The 21,252-nt window shown below is 34.5% G+C and overlaps 2 protein-coding genes across 2 annotated transcripts in view; both read right to left on the bottom strand.

The window, feature by feature from the left end:
• Positions 1-54: 54 nt before the first annotated feature.
• Positions 55-4,528, bottom strand: LOC111695755 (protein PFC0760c). The gene is made up of 6 exons (XM_023465182.1): positions 4,458-4,528; positions 4,157-4,198; positions 3,193-3,286; positions 2,728-2,760; positions 1,902-1,934; positions 55-1,399 (listed from the first exon to the last, which is right to left on the bottom strand). The coding sequence occupies exons 1-6, from the start codon at positions 4,514-4,516 to the stop codon at positions 515-517; spliced, it is 1,146 nt and encodes a 381-aa protein (XP_023320950.1). The 5' UTR covers positions 4,517-4,528; the 3' UTR covers positions 55-514.
• A 6,068-nt stretch (positions 4,529-10,596) lies between these two features.
• Positions 10,597-21,252, bottom strand: part of LOC111695741 (serine/arginine repetitive matrix protein 2) — an 18,265-nt gene continuing 7,609 nt past the window's right edge. Inside the window, exons 5-7 of the mRNA XM_023465170.1 lie at positions 17,410-17,487; positions 16,633-16,771; positions 10,597-16,280 (exon numbers count right to left, since the gene is read on the bottom strand). Coding sequence (XP_023320938.1) covers positions 12,171-16,280; positions 16,633-16,771; positions 17,410-17,487 — 4,327 coding nt within the window. The 3' untranslated portion in view covers positions 10,597-12,170. The remainder of the gene's footprint in view (positions 16,281-16,632; positions 16,772-17,409; positions 17,488-21,252) is intronic.

The raw sequence follows: 21,252 nt of genomic DNA on the forward strand, positions 1-21,252 counted from the left end.
GAAAACCATTTACTTAAAAAAGTATTAAATAAAAAAATTAAAAATTAAAAAAAGTAAAAAAATAACATTTATTATAAGTTTTCGAATCAAAACTTTAAAAAGAATGGTTTATTTATTATTAGAAGCGATATTCCAGTTACGGGAAAACATTCTCTTCGTCTGATGACAGATGCGGATGAAGACGATTAGTTTAAGTTTTATTCAATAAATTTTATCAAAATAGTCGACTTTCTTTTTCCAATCAGAGGAGCAAACTTTTGAATTTTAATTCAACGCTCTGTTCCTTCGACAGTTCAACCTTTGACATTGAATTCATCTTCAATTCTTTCAGTAATCTAAACTCAAACATAATTTACCAGGGATGAACAGTTTCCATTAATTCAAGGTGCTAAACCCCTCAATTTAAAAGTTGAATCCAGATTTATCAATTTTAGGCGATCACTGAAGCTGAGCGCTTTCTCATTCAAAAGTTTAGCCCTCACTTTTAGAAAAATGATCATGATCAATGACATATCTATTCATCATCGTAATCACCATCATAATTAACATCACTGTGTCGATCATCATCATCTTCAATATCGTCATCGGAATCATTTTCTTGATCATTGTGATCTTCGTCGTAATAAACAATTTGAATATTTTCATAATGAGAACTGTCATAGAAATCAACATATTTTAAATGATCATTCATACGAGGGGGTCCATCATAATCCTTGATATGATCTTGATGTGATTCATCATAATCCTCATTATGATTTTGAATTGATTCATCAATATCCTTAATATGATCTTGATATGATTTATCATATTCATAAATATGATCTTGATGTGATTCATCACAATCCTCGATGTGATCTTGATGTGATTCATCATAATCGTCATTATCATATTGATGTGATTCATCACAATCCTTGATGGGATCTTGATGTGATTCATCACAATCCTTGATGTGATCTTGATGTGATTCATCATTATCCTTGATGTGATTTTGATGTGATTCATCATAATCGTCATTATCATATTGATGTGATTCATCATAATCCTCATTATCATATTGATGTGATTCATCATTATCCTTGATGTGATCTTGATGTGATTCATCATTATCCTTGATGTGATTTTGATGTGATTCATCATAATCGTCATTATCATATTGATGTGATTCATTATAATCATCATTATGCTCTTGATGTGATTCATGATCATCATCAAAATGATCTTTATTTTTCTTCAAATAATGATCATAAGTACATTTTCCTTCTGTGTTGGTATATGTGTTTAAAACGTTATGATGATTAATATATTCATGTTCTTCAAAACTCTCCAGTTGACCTTCCAGATTATCCGTTAATTCAGCTGAAAGATTATCTTGTCTAAGACTACTTCGAGAAAAGAGAACCTGGGAATATAAAGATTTAGCTACTTTACCCATCTAATCAATTTTCAGCGTCATGTTAATATGTTAGTTTCGTGAAAAATTGAAAATATTAAAGCATTCTGGCAGTTTTTTTGAAAACAAACTAAAAATTTATAATTATAACTCAAGTTGTGAAAACTACCGCTGAATACTGAAAATGATGCGGTTTGCTACATTTGATCCTATTTCTTTAAAATAAACACACAGAAAAAAAATTTTACTTTAAAGCTTTGAAAAATATCATAAATCGCGATTATAGATTTGACAAAGGAGAAAAAGAATAAACTTATTGATTCTGGGGAACATTCTGTCATGTTAAATATCATTAAAAAAGGTTAGTAATAGTGACATTGAAAGGAAGTATGTCAGGCGTAACACTTGTCAAACGTTTCGTTAAAAAAACCTTAATGTAAAACAATAACAAAAATGTTGTGCTAGAGCCAAAATATTAATTTTTAAGTTTAATGAAAAATGTTCTCATTACCTCGTTTTGAATGTCGGCTTCACTAGAATACTTCTTCACAAAATAATCAGGATAAATTTTATCAACTGAAGAAAATTATCTCTATAAAGTTTATATTTTTTAATGTTAGCTCTATTCCTTCGTTTCTTGGAAATACCTCTAACAGTATTGGTCTGAGCCTATTCAAATTTTTCAACAAAAATGGGCTTTAATACCTTCCAGTAATTTGAGTTCAACAGTTAATAGCTCATTGGAGAGGAAGCAGACAGGGGCGTGCGAGAGCATTTGTGTAGAGGGGGGGGGGACAACATTGTGCCCCCCCTTAAAAACCCCTTTTTTTTGAGAAAAAATGATACCTTTTTTAACTATGTAAACTTTTTGATCATATACACACTTCCATATAACAAGTGTTAATAAATTATTTATATAATTTTCTTAAGTGGACTCATCAGGCACTCCCTCTTAATACTTTGCTGAAAGTTTCAACGTGTGCAAAATAGAGATGGAAACGTTTCTTAAAAAATATCTATCTTTTCATAGAAACGATATATATCGTTATTATAAATAATGATCTCTAAGATATATTTACACTAAAGGCAGTATTGATTAACGCTTTTTTAATGAAACTTTTTAGTTAAGGGCAAAAGTGACATTTTAAAGTATTTTTTATATGGGTGCCCCCCCCCTCAGGGGGTGCACGCGTAGCGGGGGGGGGCAACCCCCCCACCCTCTCCTCGTACGCCCTTTGAAGCAGATTGCACTTTCTGAGGGTGATTGGAGCAGACGAGACGTTAGTATTATAGGAAAAGAATATAAATAATGAATATAAGTCATTTTATCCATGTTCCTTTGACCAGTCTGTAAATATACCATCTTCTTCCTGGAATTATCAACAATAAAAATGTAAATTCATTTTTTATTTAATTCTTCATGTATGATTTCAATACCTTTTCTTGTCTGCATGATTAGATATTGATTAAAAATAAGTAATTTTAATGAATTGTTTTTAAATAAATTGAAATTAATACAATTTCGGCCAAGTTTGTGTTTTGTTTTTTCTTAACAATTTTTTTAAAGAGAAATATGATTAAGTGACAATGTTGTTGGTAAAAGGGGGGGAATGATTTTCTCCGCCTTTTACAGCTAATAAGCGGAGAAAATCCTTCCCCCCATCTCTCAGCATTAACGTTGTCACTTCATCTTACGCCAATAAGCAGTTTCTTCATTATGAGGATTTTGATTGAGTGTCCATTGCTATGAAGACGACAGTTCCCGTACATTGGAGCGCATCCAAAGTCAACCCTGGGTTTACCTCGATTGCTGCATCTCCTATCCTGTCCCCAGGTTCAAATTCTTCCTCCTCATCCCTCTCATCCACTTCCTCTCTCATCAAACAGAACCAGTTCCTCAACAAAACAAATCAGAAATAAAACTTGATACTTTTCTTAAAGGGAGTGCAGTCTAGCTAGATATGGACGGTAGATGAGCTGAGAGATCAGTATTGTGCATATCGTGAATAATTGCTAAATACCAAATAGATTATCAAGTACAATAGGTGGCAACAGAGAAATGAACCAATTATACATGACGTCACAAGTGTCAAATATAACAAGGAAAACGAAATTTTCTCCCATTAGTTGACATGTTTTTCAAGATTAGATAAAAAAGTGTAAAAACAGAAAATAAATAACACAAAAAATGGACCTTTTTCACTGAAAGATAAGCTCTTTATTCTAAAATTATCACTATTATCAATAATTTTGTCGGACACAAAACTGATTTGACACTTGTGATGTAAGAATACAGCTGTACTGAGAGTGTAACGTTGCCATGTATTGTGCTTAACAATCTATTTGCTATATAAGAGCGCAAAATCGATCTTTAAAATCCACCAGGCGCTCGCCCTTAGGCAGGTTGTGGCGCCGCTCTACAATACTGCACTCTCAGCTCAACTACCATGTCTAGTTCACTCACTCCCTTGAAAGTAACCCTCCATGAACCCTTTAAACCTTAATCTGATCAATAGTGTGGAAGATAACGTCGTTTGTCTAGCTTAAAAAATTCTTAAATTCCGTTAATTTAAATTTTGTAGAGAATCATCAGATAAAAAAATCAGTTTTTAAAAATAAAAACATTGATATCTATATAATTCATACTCAATCAGAAAAAAAGCATTAAGGTCGTCTCTAAATTCCCATCTTTAATTGGAAAAAAGGAAAAAATCAAAGATATTGTATCAATCTATTTTAATAATTTAAAAACAAAAAAATAATTACCAGCCGTCCGTGGATAAAAAATAGGAGAAATAGAGCAGAAGACTGAACAGTTGAAATATTAATGAAAATATTATATTATATTATTAAAAAAAAGTTAGAAAGACTTTTTGCTAAATTGAAAAGAAAAAAGCCCAAAAATCACTTTTTTGTGGATTAGCAATGCAAAGATTTTTAATTTATTACTTTAGCAAGTTTTAGTACTTTGATTGTCCATACTGCATATAAACGACAGTTTCGGTCAATATATTTATATATATAAAAACTGTAAATTAAGAATGCATTTTATTAATGTTAATTTTACCTTATAAATGAAGCGACCCCCCACCAAATCCCAAATAGATGTAGAAATCCATATTGCATTTCATCGTTGTATCATCTAAGTATTGTTTATGTCATCGTTCATATATATATATATTTTTTTTTATGTTAGCTTATTTTTTTTCAAAATCAGATTTTTTTCCAAAATTCGATTTTGAAAAATTTCACGGGCAACGACGGGCAATTTAACTAGTTATATATATGTGAATATGTTTGAGCATTTTTTGAATTTCTATTTTGTTTATGACTAGGTTGGGGACCTAGCGTTGCACAGGTGGGTCATAGTTAGTCCCACTGATTACCCGCGCTTTGTCGTAAATTACGATCTTAACTATTTTCCCCGACCCACTCAACTTAGAATCGCAAAACTAAGCTAAGAACATTCCCGTGGCTCTCCCGAGTTCCTTCGTCTAAATTTGAGGCAAATCGGTCCAGGGGTTTGCTGATTGAAGATCGATCGGACAAACAAACAGACACCCAAACAGATATTGCTAACCACTCGAATTTTTTTTTAACGAGGAAATGAATTGAGTCTTTGCCACAACCCCTAATTTTCCTATCCCTAAATCTTTACGACCTAATGTTGCAGATCTTAGATATTTAAAATTAAGTTAGATCAAATAATTTAAGTTTGAAATATCAAAAGTGAACTCCATCAGCTTCCAAAGATTTAGGGATTCGAACATTTGAGCTCGTTGCAAAGACTCAATTCCTTTTATCATATAATTCCAGGCGTTTTTTATTTCAAAATTAATTATCAATAGTCCGTTACTCACAACTCACAACCACAAATACAAACAACAAAATACGGTGATATAGGTACTTTCCCATAGGCATTTTCCCAAAGGCGACTTTCCAAGTGACAATTCTTCCTAAATGTGCAATTTCCCAAGCGGCAACTTCCTATAGGTTAGGATAGGCCTTCTGGGCGCCGCAGGCTGCAATGGTTGGCCGAGCGCTGCGGTTTGTGCAGTCTTGGGAAGTTGCCGCTTGGGAAATATAAGCACATTTGGGTAAAGGCCTTTGGGAAATTACAAACATCACAAAATACTGTGAACAGCTTCCATGTTTTATTAATTTCTTTCTGTTTTACATTAAAAAAAACCTACAATTAAATAATGTTTCTTGTAAGCCCCGGCCCATAAGTGAAACTGACAATAATCCATAACTATTACTAAATTCAGGGATACACTTTTAATTGATAAAAATATATCTTTTTAATAATATTTATATTTTCTTACAACAATATGAATGGGACAGTTTTTTAATAAAAGAATAAACACCCCTAGGTTTATATAAATATATAATCATTACCCAATTAATCAATAAACAAGATACTAATCAAAAATAGGAAACTAGGTTACTTGATATGGATTTAGGCTGGGCATGCTTTTCTTTTTGGAAACTATTGGTTAATAAACGAGGGCTTTTAGTTTGTTCAGTCAGCGTTCATTTCTTTTAGTTTGTTTGGTCGACGGTCAGCGTTTGTTTCTTTTAGTTTGTTTGGTCAACGGTCAGAGTTCGTTTCTTTCAGTTTGTTTGGTCAGCGTTGTTCCTTTTAGTTTGTTTGGTCAGCGTTTGTTTCTTTTAGTTTGTTCGGCCAGCGTTCGTTTCTTTTAGTTTTTTTCGGTCAGCATTTGTTTCTTTTAGTTTGTTCGGTCAGCTTTTATAGTTTCTTTAAGTTTGTTCGGTTAAGGTTCGATCCTTTAGTTTGTTCGATCAGCGTTCATTTCTTTTAATTTGTTTGGTTAGCATTCGTTTCTTTTAGTTTATTCGTTCAAGGTTCGTTTCTTTTAGTTTGGTCGACGGTCAGCGTTTGTTTCTTTTAGTTTGTTTGGTCAACGGTCAGAGTTCGTTTCTTTCAGTTTGTTTGGTCAGCATTCGTTCCTTTTAGTTTGTTTGGTCAGCGTTTGTTTCTTTTAGTTTGTTCGGCCAGCGTTCGTTTCTTTTAGTTTGTTTGGTCAGCGTTTGTTCCTTTTAGTTTGTTTGGTCAGCGTTTGTTTCTTTTAGTTTGTTCGGCCAGCGTTCGTTTCTTTTAGTTTTTTTCGGTCAGCATTTGTTTCTTTTAGTTTGTTCGGTCAGCTTTTATAGTTTCTTTAAGTTTGTTCGGTTAAGGTTCGATCCTTTAGTTTGTTCGATCAGCGTTCATTTCTTTTAATTTGTTTGGTTAGCATTCGTTTCTTTTAGTTTATTCGTTCAAGGTTCGTTTCTTTTAGTTTGTTTTGTCAGCTTTCGTTTCTTTTAGTTTGTTCGGTCAGCTTTCGTACCTTTCAAAATCACTCTGTTCCACAAATTTTCGTTCCGTATTTAAATATTTTTTTTTATTAATTATACTGTTTGTTAACATTTAGGTTGTTAACGATGGTTTNTAGTAAAATGTTAGTTAAGAAACAAATGAAATATTTTGATGTCCCATTGGAACATGAATGGAAAGTTCCGGTTTTACAAGAACTTTTAAATACAAAAATGAATAATTTAATATTTATATGTTGAAGGATTCAATGATTACGTAATAACTGAAATGATAAATATGTTATGTAGTGAGTAAAAAATCAATATTTTCTATTTGTGCATAATTTTGCATATTTTTTTCCCTTTTCTTTTGGAAACCTGTATTTTCAAAAAAAAATTATTTAAACAAATTTTAACTACACCATTTATATATGTATTTATATCTTTGTGTGTGAATAAAAACCATTGGATTAAAATAAAATTATACTTAACCATAAATAGGCTGGGGGAAGGGGGACGTTTTTAGTCCTAGCACTCTCATTTTCGACACTATCACGGTGAAATTTTGCGACTTTTCATGAATAGGAATTTAACAGATTTTTAACAAAATATTTTTTATTGCATAGGGTAGGGCACAGAGTGGTAAAAAGTGGCTCAGTTTTATTTTCCATAATACTTTTGCCATAAATACTTTTGCCATAATTACATTTGCCATGATACATTTGCCATTAGTAACACTTGCCATTAATTACACTTGCTATAATTACACTTGCCATAATAAAAATTAGATTTGGTTACTATTGACAAACGTATATACATATTTTTTTTAAATTACAAATTAAATACAAATTACAAATCTAATTCAGAGACAGTTCGAATTCGGGTTCGAATACAGGCTGGGGGGGATGTTTTTTGTCCTAGCACTCTCATTTTCGACACTATCACGGTGAAATTTTGCGATTTTAACGGATTTTTAGCCAAATTTTTTTTTTAATGCATAGGGTAAAAGTGACTCAGTTTCATTTGCCATAATACTTTTGCCATAATTACATTTTCCATAATACATTTGCCATAAATTACACTTGCCATAAGTTACAAATTAAATAGAAATTACAAATCTTATTCAGAGACAGTTCGAATTCCAAGCTGAGCACATTTTAACCGAACATTTCCAATAGATTTTCATTTTTTTTTAAATGAGAAAATTATGACAATAGATAGCCAGTGTAATTATGGCAAGTGTAACCATTATCACTAGTCTAACTATGGCAAGTGTGACTTATGGCAAGTATAACTTATGGCAAGTGTTACTTATGGCAAGAGTATTATGTCAAGTGTAATTATGGGTAATGTTTATCCGCGCTCTACTGCCCATCCGACCTACTGAAACATCTGACCTACGACAGCTGTAGGTCGGATGGGCATATCTTATTGCCCATCAGACCTATTCAGCAGTAGGGTAGAAATAATTAGTTGTAGCTGTCGGACGGCCACTCATGATTTTGTAGGTCAGATGGGTACTTCTTGTAGGTCTGATGGGCATTTTTCATAGGTCGGATGGGCATTTTTCGTAGGTCGGTTGGGCATTTTCCGTAGGTCGGATGGGCATATTTCGTAGGTTGGACGGGCATATTTCGTATGTCGGATGGGCACTTTTTGTAGGACGGATGGGCAATAATTTTTTTTAGATACAAGAATGGAATTAAATATCTCTGTTGATTTCAAAATAATCGAGGCCTGAGTGTCAATTGTTTCAATAGTTTTCAAATTTTAAAGTTTCTTGTGGTTAAGCTATACTAATTAACAATTTAATATGATACATTTGTCATTTGTTCACATTGGATAAAAATTTAAATGGAAACTTTTTTTGGTTAAAATTGTAAGGTTCGTTTAATCAAAATTAGATATTTTGCTACAGTGAGAACCAGAAAACTATGGTACAGAAAGACAACATCTGCAGTGTATTTAATGTTAAAGTTACAAGTCGAACAAAATTAATTAGTCACTTATCCAGTTACATTGGTCTGCTTGAGTTTAAACTGTCGTCTTCCTATGCCAGATTTTTCTTATAAAACAAAATATTATTTAAATTCAATTGAGACTGAAACGTTATTGAAGTTCATGGTTTAGTTTATGCCACTACCAAAGTTGAAATTGAATATTTTGTTGTTGAAAGGAATTGCGTAATAATTAATTGCAATATTTATTGCGTGCCATAAGGTTCAAATTGAATTTTTATCAAAAAATTGAAACACAACGCAAGAAATTGGACGGAATTGCGCGCAATTCCGTTGCGTTTATTTGCGCGTAATTATTACGGAATTGCGCGCAAGTAAATTCCAGTTGCGTTGGAAACCAATCCCCCCCCTTTTTTTCCATTCCCCTGGGGAAAAAAACTTTCAGGCCCCTCCCTTCCTGAGTACGCCTCTGTCATAGAGTATCTAGTAGATATGTAGTTCCTGTTCTAGGTAATCATGCCCCCATTGATTAATAAAAATACATATAGAACACTAGATGTCGTCTTTTCATGATTTAGGGAGTTTTTCGTTCAAAATAACCCTGAGACAAGCGCCCAAAGGAGTTACGCGTATACTCTCTGTCTGTCTTGAAATTCAACTATGCCTGGGCACATTCCGACCTTTTGAAATCGTTCCGTACCGTTCTAGAACGAGGGCCTCCAGAGCTAGATCGTTCCGTTCTCGTTCGTTCTTTTTCCAATCGTTCCATCCACGTTCCATTCTTGGTGTTCTTGGTCAAAGAACGGCCCATCCTATTGCGTTCCGTTCTTTGTGTTCTTACAGTCAAGAACGGTTCCATCCCAAGCGTTAATAAATTATTTATGTAATTCTCTTAAGAGGACTCATCAGACACTACCATTTAATACTGTGGTGTAAGCTTCAAGGGGTGAAAAGTACAGATTGAAACGTTTCTTCAAGTTTTTCTAGGTTTTATTACATTAATAATGATATCAAATCTACATTTACACTGAAGGCAGTATTGATTTAAGCTTTTTTAAAGAAACTTTTTAGTTAACGGCAAAAGTGAGATTTTTAAATATTTTTTTATATGATGTAATTATACTTAAATGGAATACATGCGTAATTTCAAGTGACCCTCCATTTATAGAGTGGCATGTCCGTTATACCTTTGAAACCTTCATTTCTCCATCGTTTCTGAAGCAATTTAAATGCATTAATCACTTTTATAGAGAAACCACAAATAATCAGTTTTCAAAACGGGAAACATGGATATTTAATCCAATACTTGAATAGACAAAGCTTTGAAGGGTATTGTTGTGAATCAATCTTTGGGAGGGGGGGCTATGCAACCAGGCCCCCCTTATACGCCCCTGCACATTCCTGATTTAAAATGCGTGCCTGGTGATAAGAACGCGTTCCTGATTTTAATGTCCCTTTCAAGCCATTTCTGTTCGTTCTTTTAGTAATCGTTCCAATATTTAAAAAAACGCGTTTAAGTTGTTTGTTCTTTTTCCGGAACGATGTGATTGTTCATGAAAATTCTGTTCATTCTCGCGAAAGAGGGATCATTCCCCAGGATTGAAGCCCAGCCCTAAATGCAACCCGGCATGTGCGCAACTCCTTTGGGCTTCTGCCTCTTGGTTATTGTGAACGAAAAACCCTTAAATCTTGAAACGACGAAATTTAGTGTTCTATCTGCATTGTTATTAATCTATGTCTGCTCCAATAAGGACAAACCCATCATCTCCCATCTTTTTTCTAATTTCTATAAAAAGGACATCTTGATAAAAATCTAAGGGCAGACCACAATTGAATAAATGTTAGAACTCTTGTCACAGCCTGCACGTACTTGATGAGTTTACATTAACTAAACAGAAAAATTTAAATGTTCTCGAAAAATTAAATTTAAACTTCTTATTAATATATATATATTTAACTCCAGAATAATTAACATTTAATGAAAAAAGCACCATTAAAACATGTTATGCTAAACTTAATCCGTCCTGCAAGCATTATATTTTACGTACATATGTACTATGTACATTGTACATAGTACATGTGCACAGGTTGTACAGTTTTTTCTTTTATTTCTTGATTAAGCAATGTTTTTTAAAAGCACCATTACATTTATGTCGTAATCCGGAATAACAGAAAACAATTCTAAATAACAAAAAATGTTATTCGAAATTAAATGAAAATGTTAGGTTTATATCACAAATTATATCCCTAACAATCTGCAATTTTGAACAAATTGTCAGTCATTTCTAATGTATCTGACTAATTGTTCAATATTACGAAACAAATGTTCTTCTGTCGTCGTTGCATATATATAAATACAATGAAGACGACTTCGATGTCAATTTCGATTCATCAGTGTATTCAAAACTGGTTTACAGCCTATGTTTACCATTTTAAGTACGGACATTTTTAGAGAAATCAGTTTACAAAAAGGAATCCGAACTTGATCATTATATTGTCAGGTGTTTTCATAGACACCTTGTAAGACAGACTAGTTTGCCACTTGAAGGGTTGAAAATATTAGATTATTATGCAAAAATGTTAATTAAACTTAACTGGACATAAAATTGACGGAAAACGGATTTCACATGAAGTTCGGAAAACTTAGGATTGGTAAAAAAAAATGCTATTTTCAGAATTACTTTTAAAATGTAAAATTTGGGGTTCAAATGCTTATTTCGGTCTCGTTGTAAATACTTAAAATCATATTAAAAATCATTTTCAGAAGGTTACCAGTAAATCATAAGACTTTAGAAACGACATTGCAGATTTATTAACTTTTTTCTATTTATGCGTTGTTGGTCGATTTGTTTGGATCAATAAAAAAATGTTTGTCAATTTTTTTTTGTGGGACCTCACAGGACATTAAAGTGAAGGTTTTAACGAACCCGGTCAGAATTAAAAAAGAATATATTCTTATTTCAAATAAATTTCAGCAAATAAATCTAATTTTTAGTCTAATGAAAATCAGATTGTCGTCAAAAAGTCATTTTTTATTGGTAATCAAGTATGTTAAAAGAAGCTTTTACCATTTTTTAAAGATCGGTGTAACAACTGACTACAGCCAAGGCACACAAATAAAAGTTTAGCTACAGGAAGACTGGAACAGTTTAAAATTTAATACAAATAAACATAGCAATCTTAAACCACACGCATGGAGAACAAAAAAACATGTTTTTCTTGAGACGGCTTATAAATATAATTAAAACCTTGAAAATTATGAACCTAACCTAACTTAACTTGTAACTGTAAGGCTAGAATGATTGTATTAAGGCTTTAAGACATTTGCTTTAGTTTTATGTTAATATATCTACTTTGAATCAGGTTCCATGATTAATATTAATTTGATGATAAAAAAGTTAGCATTGCGTTCAGAGTAAAAAAAAATAATTAAGGCATTTGATATCTTTAATAGAAGTTAGCATTGCTTTATATTGTAACTCCAAAGGACCCTCTAACTCTGAGTGCTATTGTAGTTTAGAAGAGAATCCGAACCCAAACCTTGAGGGTTTAGCTCCAGATCTAGATCCAGGTACAACACTTTCTCCAGATCTTGGTTGAGGTTTACAGCTTTCTCCAGGTCTAAGCAAGAGCTGAACAGGACTATTAAGATTAGAAACTTCAGAAGGATTCTTGATCTGAGGGGTTGCGGAGCGGGGGGCTTGAAATGTTTGTCTTATCGGAGAGAGTTGAATCCTTGAGGTAGGTTGAGGAGTAGTTTGTATCTTATTTGGAGCTGGAGAAGGGTTTAATTGAATCCTTGTCGGAGGAGATTGGGGAACTCTTCTCTGGGCTGGTGGTGGGTTATTCTGAAACCTGAAGGGAGAAGGTTGAGGAATGGGTTGAATCCTGCTTTGGGTAGAAAGAGAAGAGCTCTGATTTCTAGTCGAAGCAGGTTGGGAATCTATCTGGGTTCTACTCTGGGAGGAAGAGCTGACCTGAATCCGGGATAATTCAGAGTTAGAGGCAATATTACGAGGAGAGGGTTGAGGATGAAGCATTTTCTTACTCGAAGTTGGTTGAGGTTGACAGGAAGTGAACTCCCTAATTCCAGATGTAGAACTCAGAGGAGCTTTCCTATTGGGAGCCTGTAGGTTAGATTTAAGTCTTGAAGTGGGCTGAGAGAAACCTCGACTTTCAGAAGGCATACCAGGAGATGGATTGGAGTAGGATGGTTTCCTGATCTGATCTAGATCCTGCAGTGCAGAGTGGGATTGAGTTCTGCTTTGAGGTTGAGGTTGAAAGCTACGAAGAGGTGTTGATGTCAACAGACTTCGTTCACTTACAGTTCTTGCCGGGGGAGGAGGAGTTATCTTCATTTCATATTGGTTAGAGACAGGGTAGTGGGTTGATCTTCTCCTCAACTCTGCTGATATAGCAGGGGATGTAGACCTAGATACACCAGGACTGCTGGGACTACTCCCTCCTCCTCTTAGATCATTTCTACTGTGCCGGGGGGTGCTTGGAGCAGAGGAATATTTTGCTCCAGGAGCAGAGGTGTATTTTCCTCCTGGAGCAGTGATGCTTCCTCCATAAGATCTTCTTTGAACTTGTGAAGGAGAGTTCAATGTTTTCGATGAATTGTTGGTTCGGGGCAGGGTTTCTGTTTTCCGGGTAGGGGTTGGAGATATCTGAGTTGGACTTGGACTCCTGCTTATGTTAGGACTTGTTTTACCACCTTTTCTTGAGCCCAGTTGTCCCTGCCACATCCTCATTCCAGAGGAACGCCTTGGGCCAACAATCCCTGTCCTACTTATCCTTCCTGATGATCCTGGGGATTGAGGAGTCCCTGCAGGACTAAAGGACTCCAAGGAGTCTGGAGTAAGGACAGAATCATGCCCTGGAGGACTGGAGCTCCTACTACTCTCACTGCTTGATCCCTGACTCTGAGATGTTTTCTTCTCATCGCTAAGTTTAACAGTGGATTCTCTCTGCTCCTCATTTCTGTTCAGATCTAGTAAATTCTCCTGGGATAAACGTTTCGTCCCAAAACTGCCCTTTTTAAAAGCTGTAGACCCAGGTGTTCTTTGCATGCCTAACCCGCCTGGACTAGGACTTCTTTTAAAGGAGGAAGTAAGCAAAGATTGGGGAGGTTTCAATTCCCTCGTTCTTGTAATCATCCTTTCTTCTCTATCTTCTGATCTGCCTCCTATATAGACAACAGATTTGTTTGGTTTCTCAACAGCAGGAGTGTTCTCTGCTCTACTTTGTTTAGTCGGAGAGGGCAGAGAGATTTGGCTTGTCGGTTTTGTCATGAGCTGTGTGATCTCAGAGCCAGGCTCAGGTTTTTGTTGAATAAATGCAAGCTTTGACAGATGAGATGTATTGATGTCAGACTTCCTTTGCTCCATTGAAAAATTAGAACCAGGAACCTTTTTTGTCTGAACTTTTTGTCCCAGAATCATTCTATTATTCTGGTTTGCCAAATGACTTCCAAAACTAGTTGATGATGACGGATGATATTGAGGACTAGATTTCAGAGCAGGATTAAACTTTATATCAACCTTATCCATCCTGTTGGTGGACGAGAACTCACTTTCACATTCATTTTCAGTTTTCACTTTGGATATCTCTGGTGTACTTTTGATTGGAAGAAGGAGAGAATTTGCAATACTACGCTGAGGAGCAGGGATTGATCTACTTACAGCTACAGAGGTTTTAGGAGCTGTTACCATCCTGCAAGATGCTGAACCCATCAGAGATAATTTGGATGAGGCAGAGGATACTATTGTTGGGGTCTCTAGATCAGGTATGTTGAACAAAGAGTCCAGAGAGGGTGGTGGAGGAGGAAGGGGTTTACTCTGATCAATCTTGGGTTTATCAATGGAAGGATAAGGAGGAAGAGAATCATCAGAATCACTGGAGCCAAGTTCAGGACTAGATTTTCTACAGGGAGATAAATCAGATCTTCTTAGGACTGGGGAGGACATGGTTCTCTCAGGGGATTGGTACAATCTTACTGGAGAGGGAGACATCCTACTCCTATCCAGGCCTGGAGATGGTGATAAATTTCTTGTCAGAGACATGTTTATTTGTTTGAGATCAGGAACTGGAGAAATCCTATGTTTAGCTGGAGATACAGATGCTCTGTTCCGTCTTGGACTTGGAGAAACTTGGTTTCTGATCTCACCAAGTTTCATAGAAATTCTGGGATCATCCTCATCTGAATCTGAGGAGGTGGGAGGAAGGACAATGTCAACATCTAGACTCTTTCTTTTTCCTTTAAGATTAATATTATTTTCCCGTTCATCAACCTTCTCACACAAACTTAGTCGTTTATGCACTGATTCTGGTGTAAAACCAAGGGTACGCTTGGGAATACTTCGTTTAACACTCTCTAGCTTTTGCTCCATTGCAAGTTTGCGCTGTTGTAGTGTTTCTGTCATACCTCCAGTCTCCTTAATAAGGGTGTCTCTCTTGGACGCCCACTTCTCAGCTAGGCGTTCAATAGACCCATTATTCCATTTCTGGGTTCTTTCTCGCTCCTCTTTGGGCGGTGATACTCTTGACTGGGTTGATTTATTGATGACAGATGTATGCATCTTCACATTCTCTTGTTTATCATGTTCAGATTGTAATGAAGATACCCTGGGATCTACATTTTCCCCTCCCAGTTTGCTGGGTGTAGTTGTGAGTGCTGAGGTGAAACTAGGTGGTCGGAGCCTAGTATCTGACCTACCCCGGAATTTGGGTCCACATTCAGAATCAGAAGTAGTTTCAGAAACCTCCTGAGCTGCCTTGATATACTCTGCCTCATACTGTTCCATTTCCTTGTTACTGATCAGGTATTTTGACAGCTCACCGTCCAAGCTCTGTGTGTCTGGAATGGAGTTTGATCGAACCAAAGGCTCAGTTACCCGACCAATTGAAGTTAGATTAGGTAAACTAGCCGCACTACTCATATTTCCAACAGAGGTTGGGAGCTTGATCCCTGCATCAATCATGAACTCTTGTGTGTTTGGATCCAGGTTCTCCAAACTAGAGGAGTAGGGCGTGTTTAAATTTGGACGAGGGGTATACTCCTCTTCAGTTGGATCATCCTGGGATGTCCAGATAGCTCTACGCTGCAGCTCAGGAGAGAAAGGTTTAGAGTACTGTTTCTCCAGGTTTGAATATCTTGGAGGCTCTGGAGAATTGAACCGAGTCTTCAACTGAGTTTCTCCTCTGGATAGAGCGGGAGGCAAGCTCTCCGATCTTTTCCGATCCAACCCCAGAGACCGAAGCCTGGATGGGATAGCAGAAGGTGTGATCAGCTGATCAAACTTAGTCCCTTGAACCTGCTTAATCTGCTCCTCCATGTTGGCAATGAGCTTCTCTTCTCTCAGCTTCCTGTCATCATCCCTCTCCTCCTCCACCTGGGGGAATTCCACTCCGTCCATCCCTGGTTCTATGTCAGAGAGGGAGTTGATGGAGGACTGGAGGGAGTTCAACACATCTCTGTCCTTCTCTACCATCAGCAAGTGCTTGACAACCTCTTCTAAGTACTGCAGTAAAGAGTTGTCCGAGGGCAAGGATATAAGACTCTTTAACTGCGGAAGGAGGGACACCACTCGTAATCTCACATTAGGAACAGGGTCCTTAATACAAAGTATTAATTAGATATGATATCATATATTTTCTTTCTTTATCTAATAATAATATTGTTTATTTCCTTATCTAATAATATTACAATCAATCATTATTTATAAAAAAGGACTCAGCTTTTTAGAATTTAACATGAATTTGAAAATGATTTATACTAGCAAAATCAAAAGGCGTTAGTGACTTCTTAACTTTGGTGGCATTTTTAAAGTTCAAACATAAAATTGTAATTAGATAAGAAAAAAAGGGAAACTTAAATTTTTTCTCCAGTTTCAAAAAGTCTTTTCATGAAATTTTGTTCCAGGTACTCTCCCCAAATATCTGAATAATAAAAATTATATACATTACCCTGTGTAGAGCCAGAAACTGGTTGAAGAAATGTAGTTTAAAGTATTGTCTAGAGAACAACATGAGAGCCATCTCGCACATCTTGAGATATAGAAGACGGGAATGACAACTTCTACCATGCGCCAGTTCTTCTTTTATCCTAGATACGCTTTTTTATTCTTCGGGGACAATTAAGTATAGCAAATTTGACAGGATAATACTCCTCCCCCCACCCCCCCGCAATTATTAAAGACAATATTTCTTAATAATAAGGGAACAAAGTAAACAAAAACAGTAAAAATAATTTTTAAATTTCATGTACACATTTTTTTCACATGAAAAAAATAATCAGAAACAAAAAATCCTGCCTGCGTTATTTAGTTATGGTTTAAATCTGACCTGGCAAAATTAAAAAATGGAAATGAATAATGAATTTTTATTTATAAATATCTTATGCTTGCTTAAGTAATTTTCGCATAACATATCAAAAGAAAACAGAAAAAGCATGCAGTGAAAACCAGAAAACAATTGAATAGGAAGACGACATTAAAGTCATATATAAGTGTATTTAATATTGTTACAAAGCAAGTGATACTTTTCAAAACAATAACTAAGTAAAAATTGGATCCATTTCAACTGCTCAAGTGCTGTGTCTCATTTTAAGTGGACTATTTAAAGTCATAAATTAAGTCTAAAAGTCATCTGTATAAAATGTTGAATAGTGGAAACATCTCAGATTTATTAAAAAACTAAAAATTTTAAACAAAGCAAAAAATGATGCCCATCTCTAATTTATACCTGGACATTATACTGGACCTATCCTCCTGCTTGACCGTAAACCTTAGGATGACCAGAACAGTTCGCACAGCAGCAACCCTAAACATAACACATTATAAACTACTGTACACTAGAGGTTCATTTCTTGGGTGATTTTAATTTTCAAAATCCAGGAGAGGATCCTTCTTATTAAATGAGAACTAATAAAATAAAATCCAAAACAATAATAAAAATTTCAAAGAAAACCACTGGGTTTTATTGTTTTTTGTGGGGGGAGGGGGGGGTTTATTGGTTTTTTGTTTGTTTTTCCATTTGAATGTAATTAAAACCTTTAAAATTCACTATTTAAGCATTAGGTGAACTTTATTGTTATGAAAAATAATAATGTTGTGATACTAGGCTATAATTATATATAAATTCTTTTCAAATACAATACTATCACCTTCCTTCTTCATAGGGGGATACTACAATTGTATTATAGTTCTAAGATTTCAGTCTATTTCTATTTTCTCACTTGCATGCATATATTTTTGATTGTGGGTGGTGGGGCTATTTAGATTAATCGGTAGGTATTATATGCTCAAGAAAGAAGACCACTGTTAAAAACCAAAAAACTTCAGCTCGATCACACAGAAAAATGACAAAGGAGGGATTTTAAAAACAAATTTTGAAAACTGATGTAGTTCTGTGTATAGATTGATTCAAAAGTGTTCTACAATTGGATTTGTCTGGTCTAAAACCAGAAACCGTCTAAGTCCAGAGTGACAAGGTTCAATTTTTTTGAAAAAACTAAATATTCGAACAATATTTGTTTTATTAAGATCATTGATTAAGTCTTAGGAAATGAATAAATGTGTCAGTTTTAGTGCTGTATAAATTAAAGAATCAATACAGTTGATATTAGAAAAGAGATAACGAGTGAAGAAAAGGCAAAAATTAGAAGAATTCTAAAAAAACCCCAAAAATTCCCACTTACAGCTGGGTTTTATAAAGTGGGCCTTATTGGGTTTTTCTTGTGGAACTTTTATGTCAACCCTAAAAAAATACAAACAACAGGTTTGCACAAAAATGATGCCGATCAGAAAAGTGCATTACAAGTATTTTTGCTTAAAAATTTAAAATATCTAACTATTGAAGATAGGTTTGGCGAAAAAAACTGTGTGATGCTTTACAGGCTCTTGAAATGGTAGAAATTTATGATGAAACAACCAGTATTGAAATTTAAATGTTAAAGGGACTTCCTGTCCCCTACCCTGTTCTGCAAAAAAAATGGTTACAGTTGATCTAGAACTAAAAAATTCACTTGAAATATTTGTTGAAACACTTAGCATTGCAAAGAAATTAAAGAGTTTCAATCTATTTTGATAAAGCAGCTGAGTTAGGAACTTTATAACAATATAAATATTATGACTCAAAAATAAAATCAAGTCAAAATAAGTTTTAATTCCAAGAATTTAAACCGTAGGATCTTGACATGAGCTTGTTACATACACGCAGTGTATATTTAATTATGCTCATTATACAGAACAGGATAGAATAGAATTGATTAGACATTGTTCAATAATAAACACGTTCTATCAATCTTTTCAGCTAGTTTTTATTCTGTTCATGAATTCAAGAATTTCAATGGATTCAGCTACTTTACAAAGATTTCACCCAATGAGAGATAGAAGATAAGAGACTTTAACTTCAAGTGAACTTCTATGCAAAAATACCAATGCCCGATACACAACGATACCCTTAATAGCTTTGTCTGATCAAGTATAAATTAGATATCAATGTTTTAATTTTTAAAACTGATGATTTTAAATTTTGATTTCTCTACAAAATTGATTTATGCCTTTCTACTGCAGAAAAATATATAGGAATTATCAGAAAGAAACACTTTTAAAGAAAGAGACCGGCTAGACATGGTAGTTGAGATGAGAGTGCAGTGTTGTAGAGAAATTTTTCAGGATTCGTTTGAGACCTATCAGACGTTTTTATGATGTATAACTGTTCAGCAAGAGCATAAATTCACTTTAAAATCCTCCTGGATTGTCCATTCTGGAGGAATGATTTTGAGAATTGTTTTTAAAGAATATTCAAAAACAACGCTGAAAAATGTTGCAAAACAATTATTGATACAATTTTCATCGCCAATATTAAATAACTTTTAAATAACCGAATCATCCCTCCAGAATGGCAAATCCAGGACGATTTTAAAGATTAAATTTGCGCTTTTGCTGAACAATTATTGAAAATATTATTTGTTTTTATGAAACCAACTGTTTCATCCCTTGTATATCTCTGTAAATAAATAAGGTTATGTTAAATTAAAAGCATAATTTGAATAGGCCTGGGTGTGGAAACAAATGTCCACTATTTTACCAACCATGTTTTTGTCCAAATTCAACATATGGGATAGTGACCTCTACCATCTGCAGGACCAAACTATGTGAGTTTATTCTATTAAAAATAAACCAAACTCTACTGTATACATGCATTTACTATTTGTTTATGTACACTGTGCCCACACCGGGTTAACACAAAATGTTGGAAAACATCTTTGAGATATAAAACATTTATAAAATCAGGACCAAATTCTTAATATCTCGTAAGTTCTATTACTTTTTTTAAACAACTAAATAGTTTTCTTTTGATAAGTCCCCCCCCCCCTCTTTATTCCCTTTTCCTCAACATGAAAGAGCATTTCCAATATAAACCAAGCTCTCGGTGTGTATTCTAGTGATCTGCAGTATTCTGACTCAATTAGATTATAAAGTACAATAGGTAGCAACAGAGAAATGGACCAATTATGCAGGATGTCACCAGTGTCAAATATAACAAGGAAACGAAATTTTCTCACATTAGTTGACATGTTTTTTATGATTCAATAAAAAAGTGTAAAAACAGGAAATAAAGAACACATATAATTGCACTTATTTTACTGTAAGATAAGGACTTTATTCTTAAACTATCACTATTATTAATAAGAATTTTGTCGGACACAAAAACTGAATTGACACTTGTGACGTCAGAATACAGCTGTACTAAGATTGTACAAATTCTACGTTGCCATCTATTGTACTAGAATCTATTTGTTCTGACTTAAGAAATATTGGGCTTTAGCAGTGAGTAGTACTCCTCTAGAGGAACAATTTCTTGCCGGGTTATTCTTTATATATATATATGATGTAGATTTCCATGACATTTTAATTTTAAGACGTTTTATTAGATTAAAAAAAACAAAAACTCACAAAGGAGTAGAGTTTTTGCAACAAAAATGAATTTTGTTATCCCTAGATCTTTGCAACCTGATGGTCTAAATTTTTTTTTTCAAACTTAACACTGTTTGATCTACAAAATTTTTTAGTTTAAATCATAAAAGGACTACAAAATCTGGTTGTAAAGATGAGAATAGAAAATCAGAGTTTGTGGCAAAAACTCAATTCCTGTACAAAGGAAGTAGAAATACTCCGACCCTTTATATTTCCACTTTACTAGCAACTCCCCCCCCCTCCCCCACCTGATGATTCACTGTCAGGGAATATAGAGCCTCCATAAATCACGCGCTGATGGTGTTATGACCCACCCTCTCCCCCAATATGTCTATGTATTGAATCATATTATAGAATAAAACAGGTAAAAAAGGGAAAAAACATTCAAGAATTAACGATCAATAAAAATAAGAATCTAAAGTTATTTTTATAAAAAGTTTAAAAGTTTTGCAATTTTCCCTGTTTATTGGGACACCCGTTATCTTAGATAGATCCCCCACGGTTATAATCCTATTTACACCCCTCTGGATGCATGCTTACTGCATTCAGATATATCCAATATATATATATATATATTCACAGATTAGGGATTAACCCCCCCCCC

This window comes from Eurytemora carolleeae, unplaced genomic scaffold (genome assembly GCF_000591075.1).
Source record: "Eurytemora carolleeae unplaced genomic scaffold, Eaff_2.0 scaffold87, whole genome shotgun sequence".
Taxonomy (NCBI): Eukaryota; Metazoa; Arthropoda; class Copepoda; order Calanoida; family Temoridae; genus Eurytemora; species Eurytemora carolleeae.